Consider the following 11,591-nt stretch of genomic DNA (forward strand, 5'->3'; position numbering starts at 1 on the left):
TGTAGTCTTTGCAGCCCTTAGCATTAGTCAGAGACGGTGTCATAGCCACAGAAATTCTCCAGAGAATTGGGCCCTTCTGGATGCAGCTGAACAGTGTCCTCTTTGACCCCAACCAGAGGACACAGTTGCCTCCAGAGGATGTGACTGTACAAGAAATAATGAATCTCCTGAATTTGTATATTCAAAATTTGGCAACTTAAAAACTGCTTTCACATTTGATCTCATGATTCCTCTCAGAAAAATTAAAACAGATCCTTTCTGCCTTTGTAAGTCACCCAGGTATCCAGGGCTGGCCATAGACCCAGGACATGGGTTGGTACATCCAAGTGCTCAGTCCCATACAACATGTGACTTCTTCAAGGATGGTGACCTCCAGAGGTACCGCTTTGGAGAGTATTAGGCCCAGGAGGGACAAGGGTCAACCAAATTGTGTTTACTTTCATGAGCAATGCTTTCATATTGAATATGGGGAGGAGAAAGCAAGTGGTAGCCTCAGATTCCTAGAAACTCTGCTTAGGACTGGAGCTTCGTGGGGTGGCTCTCAACCTGCTGAATGGCAGCTGTCCTGGCTCCCTGGGTCCAGTTTGGAATTTGAACTTCCTCTGGAAATAAATTCTGTAGAACGAGAGCAGAGAAGACAGACATAGCATAATATAATCATTAAGAACATGAACTCTCTAGCACCAGACTACTCAAATCCTCATCCTGCTGCTTACTAGCTACTTTTGTAACTTGGATGCCCCAGTTGCCCCATATGAAATGGAATATGTAAAAATGCCTACTTCAGTGAGGTTGCAATCAGCATTAGAGATTTCATGTGCACCAGTGCTCATTCTAACTAGGCAGCCCACAGCATTTTCTTTCTTGATCTCATTCTAACCAGGATAAACATTTACTGCATACATGTGCAGTAAAAGGGGTCTATGGGCCCATGGTCAGGAGTGGGTGCTCCTGTGTAGGGAGGCTAGCTCTGCACAGGTGAATTGGAACCCAAAGGTATATCCCCATCTCCGCACATGTCAGGACAGACACAGGTTGCCTTGGGCTCAGATCTTGTACCACTCTCTACTTTAGCTTCCTTTTCCATTTCAGCTGCTTCATGGATACCCAGAAACCCTCTGTGTGTATTGTAAACTGAGCCAAAAAGGAGGAATCAGAAATTGCTCTCTTTTGAGTATTTTGAGGGATGGTGAAACCTTGTAGGAATGTTGCTCTGGGGACTGAGAAAACACCATATGTGGGAAAGCATTTCTAAGCGAGGAAAACAGCATGTGCATGTTGGTCGGGATCTTGGAAAACTCTGAGCAGGGGAAATGGGCACTAGGGAGAGTATAGGAAGGGGGTTTTACTGAGGTCTTTAACAGGTCTTTTTCTAATTATAGCCAAGAAGAGCCTGGGGACCCATGGCCTGCTTCAGAGCCAGGGCCTGTATTTTCTTTGGGAAAAGAAGGCAGAGTTGATTGGCTTCCAAACCCAGGCTTGGCAGGAGCCCATGCAGGCCCGTGAGCAGTGCCTTGGGCAGGTCTCAGTCCTCACAGGCACTCATTCAGTAAGCAACATCGAAACTCTGCAGGGTGTGCAGCCCTGTGCTGGGCATCAGGGATCTGTGGGTGAAAATAGATAATGGTCTCTGTCATCTAGGAGGAGACACACTGACAATACTAATACAGTAGGATAATTGCTTACATGGGGGTTTCTACAAAGGACTGTGAGCAGTAGAAGTCCCCTTGGGCAGAACTGCTGTGCCTTGCCTGCGTTGAACCGCTACTGCCTGTTTCCATTTCCCACTCTAGGGAAACAGTCCCTAGGAAAATCCCACTCCAGGAGATGGGCTGGTAAATGAAGGTCTTAGTGACCAAAAAAAGACCAGATCAGCCTCCTCTCACTCCCAGCAGGCTCAGAAGCCTCACTTCACGCTTTCCTACACTTATCCTTAATTTCTCCATTCTCTGTGCTTCAAGTCCATGATACTTTTCTTCTTCCACAACCAGTGTGGCTGGTCTGAGATCCAATCACTTGTGAGCAATGGCATTTGAAAGAAAGCCTCGTGGAGACCATCCTGGTTTAGATTGCTGTCAGCCAGATGTAGAGAAAGAAATTCTCCAGATGCTTGGTCCTGCACATGCACATACAGCAAGGGCCCCTCCAGTTGCAAACTCAGGTTCATGTTCAAGTTAACATTTCTAATGTACTTGCTATGTGCTGGTACTGTCCTAAGTGCTTTCATAGAAAATTCATTATTTACTCCTCATAGTAACCTGATCATGCACAAGCAACATGATTTTTTTGAGCCTAAGAACCCAGTGTCCGCTATCGCTCTCTCATTAATTAGCAATCTGACTTCACCATCACTCCAGATCTCAGTTTCCATATCAGTAAAAATGAGGAGGTTGTCTAGATTCCTTTCCAACTTCAAACTTGTGTGTTTTAGGAAGTCCCGTCAGCAACATTATTGGGCTTGCTCTCTATGAAAAAAAAAAAAAAAAAAAGCATCTAATAGCAGATAATCAAGATGGAGTCCACAAGAAGCCTGTGGGGTTTGATGCAGCCTTGAAAATAATTTAGAAACACTTACCAGCCTGTATATGATGTGTTCCCACTGCTTATTCCAAAGTATCATGGCAAGGTTTTAGATCTGATGGTAAGAAAGAGTATGGATACAGAATTGGGTAGGGCCCACACTAATGCTAATTGGGTAATACCCACACTACATAATGCTTTAGGGGATGCCTCAGTGGCCATGTGGAGAATGGCTGAGAGCAGGCAAAGGAGGCATCGTTGCTACTGTTGAGGATCTTGGGGGAACTTTACAGAAAAGTCAGCTTATAAAGAATGAGTATAATTTCAACAAGAGAGGTCATCAAAGTGGATAAGGTAAAGAGAACAGTATGTGCATGTACATTGTAAAGCTTATTTAGATAGCAAGAAATAGTGATTTGAAGTTGGAGCATGGGGCATGTGAGCCCAATCATTCTACAATACAAAAGGGAGGTCAGACCCAGAGTGCAGAGAACCCTCCCACTTCCCTTTTTCTTCTTTAAACTGTAGTTTGGGTTTTTCTTATCTAGAGTTGCTATAGTTTGGATCTGGATTGTCCCCCAAAGGCCATGTGTTAAAGGTTTGAGCCCCAGCTTGATGTATTGGGGAGCTGATGTTAATGGAAACTCTTTAGGTCACTTGGGAGTGTTGGCTTTGAAGATTTCGGGACCCCAGTCTCTTTCTTTTTTTTTCTCCTGGTTTTAAGTGATTTTGGTCTACCTTGTGCTACCACACCAGGATATGCCACCATAGGCCCAAAGTAATAGAGCTAAAATATTGTAGACAGAAGTCTCTAAAACCATGGATCAAAATAAGCCTTTCCTCTCTATAAGTTGATTATCTCAGGTATTTGTTGTAGTAATAGAAAGCTGACTCACACAAAAATAAAGACATTAGATTAGAAGTTCTTTTTATCCATCCCTCCCATCTCCTTGATTTGTTTCCCTATAAACAGGTAACTTACAGTAGCTGGGTTTTAGCAAAATTAAAAAAAATTTTTTTGATAGACTTTCAGTTCCAAATGACTTTATTGTGGCTGTATTCTTTGGGGGGGGGGTGATTCTAGTGGCATATAACCCATGCTTTTGTGTGTCCAAGTTCCATTTTGTTGGACCTGAAAGATCGGAGGAAATAATACTTTTCCACAGAGTATATTAATTATCCTGTGGGAACCATTTTCCTGGGATAATACAATTCCTTAAGCATTCTCTAGGGGTGGGTAGTTGTGCTAGAATCCTTCTCTTAGCTTTGACCTTGACAGAGTCAGCTGTCCAGAGAGTGGTTCCCAGAGAAGGAAGATGGTTCCCTTATCACAGAGGCAGGCCAGGAGCCAGGAGGAGGAAGTTCCAATATAGTGTTTGCAAAATTGCTGGCCTTTGGGAACAAGAGAGCTAGTAGAATTTCAGACAGACCAGGAAGGAGGCCATGTCTGTGACCTGGGAGCAGGCTCAGACATTGGTGTTGTGAAGCAGGGCAAGAACTCTTTCTCATGTCACCTTTGTTTATTTCCTCTCTATTTTCCCCCTGGACTTTGTGAAGTCTTTCTGAAAATACCAAAGGTGAACCAAGAGAAGAGTTTTTATTTTCCATGTTTAGACAGAATGTTTAAAAGTGATGTATCCCTGGGGTCAGTGAGGTGGAAGCAATGATAATTAAAGAATGAATACCTCAAGGTGGGTGTAGGTAGTATGAACCAGGTGAGGAACACTAGCTCAGCTACCCCCTTTACCTGAGAATCCCCTTCCACTGCGAACCCTCGGAAGGTCTGGGCTTTGCTCCAGTGAGGGAGAGACCAGCAAGAAAGGTGTCTGGAGATCAGCTCTAGAAGTCCACAAGGACTCAACGGGAGCCCTGTGTTGAGACTCCACTATGGCAACAGAAAGAGAACACCGATAGATTCAAGTGCCTTTTAAACAAGGAGATAGTAGAATTAGAAATAGAACCACTCAAGCAAACACTTTGGAATGGAAACTTTCAAAAATCCACAGAAGGAGAAATGAACCAAGGATGACTTACTATTCAGGGCAAGGCTAGCCAGTTAAATTGAACTGGTTTTTGCTACATTTCCTTCTTCAGGCTGCACCTTTGCAGGGCTGCCGTTCTGAGAAGAGAGTCTCTGGGGGCTGATCAGATCAGCTGAGTGGCCTGGTGATACATGTTCATCTGAGAGCTTAGCAGAATGCTCTGAAACTCAGGCTCTCTTGCAGCGTGGGTAGTGACTCTGCCTGTTCATTTACAAGAGCAAGAGAACAGACTTTACCAGGTTTGGCCTGGCCACGGGGGTGGGCCCATCTCTGATCTCATAATATAGAGGCAACCGACCCAATCCCTGCCTTCAGTGTGTTCCTTTGAAGGTCTCAGGGGCTGGGATTGGGGAGTCATAGAATTATGTCTTTTGAGACAATGATAAGGCTCTGCTGCTGATAAAGGAATGTAACTACACATTTATATTTCTCAGGTTTAAAGTCTTCAGAGTCTGCCAAGGTAGAGCTGACTTTCCAGGCTCAAGGGATGTTTAAAGAAGTGGCAGGACGTCGTGCATGCACAGCAGAAGGCTGCAGGATAGTGCAGACACTGAATGCAAAGGCAGTCGGTGCTGCCTGTCTAAGAGAGCCATCAGTCAGAAGATCTGGTGTGCATTCCCCAGTGTTTCCCAGGGGTGGGGGAAAGAGCCCCTTCTGAATGCCCAGGAGTTCTGTGGCTTACCTGGGATGGTGGTGCCCTCTCTCTTTTGCCCACTCTGGGATTCTCAGCCTCAGGTGGCTGGTGCCAGAAGGACATGGACTCAGCTGCCGCAGCCTGCCTTTAACACCCGTTGTTTCCTTTTCAGATCTTACAGGTGAACAAGGTGATGTCCATCTTGTTTTATGTGATATTTCTCGCTTATCTCCGTGGCATCCAAGGTAACAACATGGATCAAAGGAATTTGCCAGAAGACTCGCTCAACTCCCTGATTATTAAGCTGATCCAGGCAGATATTTTGAAAAACAAGCTCTCCAAGCAGATGGTGGACGTTAAAGAAAATTACCAGAGCGTCCTGCCGAAAGCAGAGGCTGCCCGAGAGCCCGAGCAGGGAGAACCTGCCAGGTCAGAATTCCAGCCAATGATTGCAACGGACACCGAATTGCTGCGACAACAGAGACGCTACAGTTCCCCCCGAGTCCTGCTAAGCGACAGTACCCCCTTGGAGCCCCCTCCCTTGTATCTCATGGAGGATTATGTGGGCAACCCCGTGGTGGCCAACAGAACGTCACGGCGGAAACGGTATGCAGAGCATAAGAGTCACCGAGGGGAATACTCAGTGTGTGACAGTGAGAGTCTGTGGGTGACCGACAAGTCGTCGGCCATCGACATTCGGGGACACCAGGTCACAGTGCTGGGGGAGATCAAAACCGGCAACTCTCCTGTCAAACAATATTTTTATGAAACAAGGTGTAAAGAAGCCAGGCCAGTCAAGAACGGTTGCAGGGGCATCGATGATAAACACTGGAACTCTCAGTGCAAAACGTCCCAAACCTACGTCCGAGCACTGACTTCAGAAAACAACAAACTCGTAGGCTGGCGCTGGATACGAATAGACACTTCCTGTGTGTGTGCCTTGTCGAGAAAAATCGGAAGAACATGAATTGGCATCTCTCCCCATATATAAATTATTACTTTAAATTATATGATATGCATGTAGCATATAAATGTTTATATTGTTTTTATATATTATAAGTTGACCTTTATTTATTAAACTTCAGCAACCCTACAGTATATAAGCTTTTTTCTCAATAAAGTCAGTGTGCTTGCCTCCCCTCAGGCCTCTCCCATCTGTTAATCTTGTTTTGTGATCTGGCTCTCAGGAGCCTTTCTGTAAAATCTATGTACACCAGTACTTTGCATTCAGTATTGTCAAGGCCATGACTGTCGCTTTAGTAAACTTGTTAAAATCAGATGATGTCAGCGTTGTGTATAAACACAGTGATATCCCCCTTCTGGTATATTCCATGTTGGATTAATTAATTAAAAGAACTATTATGGCCTCCATTGAAATTATACCCTGTAGCTTTGAGCTTATTAACATTTCATCCTGGCCAGCAAGCACACCATCAAGTACTTACTTGCTTTTCTCTACTCTTGGTCTTGCCAATTAGAATTATGATTTGTGCCAATAACAACGAACCTGGCAATATAAGTTTTGGAAGTTTCTTTTCAGCACATTTGTTGTTTGGGGGTTGTTTAAGGGTTGGATTTTTTTTTTTTTTTGGCTTTGGTTTTGTTTTGCTTTTGGTAAGTGGTTTTCATCCTTTTAGGCACGTAGGAAAAAATTTCTAGCTATTCATAACAGGATAATTTTTTGTGTGTGATGCTGGGGATCAAACCGTAACAGAATAATTATATGGCTACCCAGAAGCAAACTGAAATGGCTCATGAATAATCTATACCCAGAAAATAAATTTTCTCATTGCAGACTCTCTTGGCCCCTGGCCTCCCCTACTGATCTATGAGTGGTTGGAAAATGCTCTGACTTTGGAGTCAGACTTTAGTTCAATTTCCAGCTCCTCCCCTCTGACCTGATCAACCCAGTGAGCCTGGGTTTCCTGGGGTCAGAATCTGATGGGGATTCTGGCCTACCTCCCAGGAAACCTGATAGGCCGGTTAAGTACCTGCTCTGAACTTTCTCGCATGGAGTAGGTGTTGGAGAGTTCCTTCCTTTCCCTCCCTATTTCTTCTTTCCTCGGTATTATGTTCAACCTTTACATTATTGTTGATTGATTCACCACATTGAGATATAAAAGATCCAAATGGAAGAGACCTTCTTGGTGCCCACTGGGTCTCCACAGAGGTCCACAATAGACAAGAGGTCACTGTGGTGATGGCCTCCCCTATCTTGTCCATGCAGGCCTGAGGGGACACCATTGGTGACCCCCTAAGGAGTTTGTTGATGCCCTGTCAGATTGAGAAGCAGTTGGAACTCTTGGGGCTGGAGCATAAGGACTGTCATCTCCCATTTGCCAGCGATAAAGGTGCCCACTAATCCAACATGGAAGCTATCATTACTGCCCTGAACCCCTGTCCTGTGCCTGACCTGGAGTACTCTTCTTTCATTTAAGGCCCATGTGTACTCTGTCTTCCTGAGACCTCCAATACTCAGCCATATAGAACACGTGTTCTTTATGTGGCATAAGCTTTCAAGGTAGACTCAGCAAATGATAGCAGCTTTCGTTAGAGCATCATTATACTGTGCTTGATTCTGAATGCATAACCTAGGGACAGGAAATGAGTCTACCATGTCCCTTCTATGTGCCAGATGCTTTCAAACAGTGCTACCATTATTTGCCACACATTCTTTGAGGGAACCATTTTGCATCTCCAGTTTACAGGTGAAGAAACTGAGACTCGTGGGTTTAACTTGATCATGGTCATTTAGCAGGAAATTGGCAGAGTGAAGAGGCAGATCCATGTTTGGATGATAAACAACCTCCAATCCCTTTCAATCCTTCCTTTCCCTACTGCTTCAACCTGGCAGCATTACATTTCAGCGTGAACTTTGCTGTCCTAGAGAAATGAAAAGCATGATTCTCTGTGTGGAAACCTCTTGTAGCTGCTGTTCAACTGAGCCTACATCAAGGACAGGATAAGCCAGATGATAGTATATTGGGAGTTTCTTGATCAACCAGGCCCAGTTCTCAGGAGCTCATCCCTGGGAGGTGACTGGTAAGCCTTCCTCTTGGCCTCCCGCGAGGGTGTGGTGCCCCCAGCAGGCTGTGAGATGCTACAGCTGGGGTGCATCTGTAGAGCTGGGGTCTGGATGTTTTAATTAGCACTGCTGTGGTCAGACAAGTTTCTCAACACAAGAACCTAAAGAAGGAGTTTTACAGTCCAGTTGACAGTGGATTCTGGGAACCTGAAGCAACCTGTTAAAGTGCTTCACTAAACTGCCTAGCCTGTCTGTCACAAGACCATCCTCAGGATCGTGGGTTGAGGAGTCCATAGGGTCCTCTTTTGGAACCTCTATTCCAGAACCTATCTAGAGGGTCTGGTTGACTGGCTTGAGTGATAGAAGTCCCAGGCCCCTGCCTTGGAAGGCAAGGACCCTCAACTGCAGGGCTGAGTCCTGGGCCCTCCTTGAATGCAAGGAGTTTGCCAGCCTGTCAAGAGCAAGTTTGAAGCAACATACTCCTGGAAAAAGTGCAGGTTGGAGAAGACAGTGAACCTAGAGATAGATGAAAACCTTCTAAAAACATTCTCTGAGCTGCAGGCTGTCTGATGGCTCAGCCTCTTCCATTCTGGGTGTCAAGGCAATGAAGCATTTTCCAGCTCCATTTCAGAAAGTGTATTGGCATAAGAGGGTGTTCAGGTGCTGCCAAAGCCAACATGTTAGGCTTCTGGACCCAGGGCACAGCCTTCCTTGAGGTTGAAAGGTGGCCTGTTTCCATCCACTGTATACAGTTGCCAATATGATTGACTGAAAAATGAGCCCATCTCTGAGATAAGAGGGCCTTGGAGGACTAGTGTGTGGATCCCCCAAATTTCCAAACTCTGTTCACCTTACTGCTTAGTTTCTTGTTGGGACTTCATAGGTATTGCACTGTGAAGAACTAGACTAGATAAGAGAAAATGGACTCTGGGTCAGCTATGTTGCCCATAGCTGTGTGACTTTGGATGAGTCCTTATCCTAACTTGAGCATCGTGAGATTCTGTTGCAGACAGGATGGTATCTGGACTGGGTGGTCCTCGCTTCCTTAATAATGTTATGGAAAGTCCCGTTGGCCACTGATGGGAGCTTCTTTTCTCCCTCTCCCAAGTCTCTAAGATTCTCCATACTTATAGACTGTGAACTTAAACAGGTTACTTTCTGTGCCATTGTTTACTTGTCAAGAAAATGGAGAGAATGTCTGTTCATAAGAATGTTTTGCAAAATCATCCATTCCCTGGCATGTGAGAAGCCACCGTAAGAATTAGTGATGATGATGATCAGCTTAGGGGAGGGGGTTGCAGGAAGCCCCCCATTCTAGAAATCTGGTGGGAATTTCTAAACCAGATGGTGGAAGATTCATCCTGTATCCATCTCTTATCCCATGAGAGGTGGACCTTAGGGTAGCATTTGCCCATTTCCCTTCTGCAGGTCTCTAAGCAAACCACTGACCCAGTCTTCTAATTGGCCTTTAATCCTTCTGTTTACACATCAGAGAAGGTATTCATAATTCTTCCAATATTTTTCTAGAAATTCTGTCTAGTGCTTTTCTGAAATGTGTAATGTGGTGTACTGTTTCCTTCTTCAAATTTATTGGACAGCTTTTATCTTGTATTCTCTCTCTTTCTCTCTCTCTAACAGTGCTCTCTCCAGGTTGGTACTGATGTCCTAGGGTTTGGCACTATTTAAGATTTTTCCCTTTGCCCTGTGTGTGTGCATGCGTATCTATGTGTGCTTTATAGTTCATTTAGTCAATGTAAAAGCCCTCCACCAAAGCTTGGAGAGACCATCTGCATTTATTTTATCACCTTTGAACATGTGTTCAGGAACAAAGTCTGTGTAGTGAGTTTATGGTCACCTGGAGACTTCTCTGGCTTCACCAGGAAGACACATCCCCCAGCCTTCGGGCTTTGAGGCCCTGGGTGTGCAAAGCTAATACCAGGTCCTTGGCTAGGTCTGGCTTTACCTCACAGCTCCAGCTCTGCTCGACCACGCCATGGGCTCCCACGACAAGGGAGCTATGAAGCCAGGACACAACCAACTGCTCACAACGGCCACCCCTCCCTCTGCACGCTGGCCCGAGGGCCTTGCACATGCTCTGTTCACAAACTCAGGATTAGCTGTAGTCACTGAAGTCTGATTCAACTGGAACTTTCTCTCTCAAGATCCCCACCCCCAAATCTAAGGAGACCCAAACTCCTTACACATGCCCTTCTCACATTACAGCAGGCTGGTGGGCTACTCAAAAAGCACATGTGTTTCACAGCAAGTTGAAGTGCAAATGCTTCTGTCTTGACCAGAGCCCTAGTTTTTCTTTTGGCTGTGGGCGGAGGTTGGCCCAGCTCAGAAGAGCAGAACCCCAGAACAGGTCAGAAGGGCTCTGAGGGTCTATGGGTTTGTTTTCTTCAGTCCTTGACTTCCTGAGTGTCAGGGCATGGGGGCTCCATGAAACAAGCACGAATGGCGGGGAGTGGTGAGGGGAAGAAGCAAGGAGGCAGAGAAGAAAAATGGTCCAAAGACATCAAAAGCTTTTTCTTGGAGGAACTGGCTTCCACGGGTGAGTTTGGCTGTGTTGAATTGTCATAGAGTTCAATAATGACATTGCTGGTTATATTATATAAGTGTCAGCAAGAAAAATTAACGTTTATTGGGAAAGTATGAAAAACAACCTAATGAGTTAGACAGCTTTTCCCATGGCGTTGTGTGAGTGGGTGGGTGCTTTCATATCCTAAAGATGTACTGCATTTTTTTAAGAGAAGGTAATGCTTCAGAAAGAATGCTCCTGAACAAAAGTTTAACCTTCAGGAGGGTGAACTGGTAGCCAGCTGGGGAGCATATGGGCAATGAACATGCTTCAGACTAGCAAACAGGCAGATCAGAGTGGAAAATTTACAAACAGAAAAGATATCAGGCAGAGTCTGTCGGCCAAAACAGAAGGAGTTGCAGTTGTAGGCCTTCCAGTTTGGTAAGAAAGTGTTAGAAACTGGTGCTGGGACTCAGCAATGGAAAACAAGATGAAACCAAAGAACTAATAATAGTAATAATGGTTATCGTTTATGGGCTGCTTGCTTCATGTTAGGCACTGTGCGGGCATCTCCATGGAGTGTTATGCCATCCCTTTGTCATTTTTACCCTTCTGTGCATTGTTTGAAAGAAGTAACTTGCCTGAGGTCATACAACTGGTAAAGGGAAGTGCACAGGTAGGAACCTGAGAGGTCTCTGGGCCTCAGAAGCACATCAATCTAATCTTGTAAGACAGTGGAAAGAATGCTGAGTGCTTCCTGGGACCCTCACCACCAGATTTCAGTGGGGTAAGGGGAGTGAGGAGAGTGTGTGCAATTGACACACAGGGTGAGATTATAGAGGCAATGTA

At 45.2% G+C, this 11,591-nt stretch overlaps 1 protein-coding gene and 1 long non-coding RNA gene across 3 annotated transcripts in view; one reads left to right on the forward strand and one right to left on the reverse strand.

The window, feature by feature from the left end:
* Positions 1-6,475, forward strand: part of Ntf3 (neurotrophin 3) — a 62,608-nt gene extending 56,133 nt beyond the window's left edge. For both annotated transcript variants that reach the window (XM_047550502.1, XM_047550503.1), the window contains one exon: positions 5,369-6,475. In XM_047550502.1, coding sequence (XP_047406458.1) covers positions 5,369-6,163 — 795 coding nt within the window. In that variant the 3' untranslated portion in view covers positions 6,164-6,475. The remainder of the gene's footprint in view (positions 1-5,368) is intronic.
* Positions 12-4,731, reverse strand: LOC124983316 (uncharacterized). The gene is made up of 5 exons (XR_007108394.1): positions 4,555-4,731; positions 4,268-4,405; positions 2,576-2,635; positions 2,347-2,465; positions 12-615 (listed from the first exon to the last, which is right to left on the reverse strand). It is a non-coding gene; the product is annotated as an uncharacterized LOC124983316 (long non-coding RNA).
* Positions 6,476-11,591: the final 5,116 nt, after the last annotated feature.

The sequence above is a fragment of the Sciurus carolinensis genome, chromosome 4 (assembly GCF_902686445.1).
Source record: "Sciurus carolinensis chromosome 4, mSciCar1.2, whole genome shotgun sequence".
Classification (NCBI taxonomy): Eukaryota; Metazoa; Chordata; class Mammalia; order Rodentia; family Sciuridae; genus Sciurus; species Sciurus carolinensis.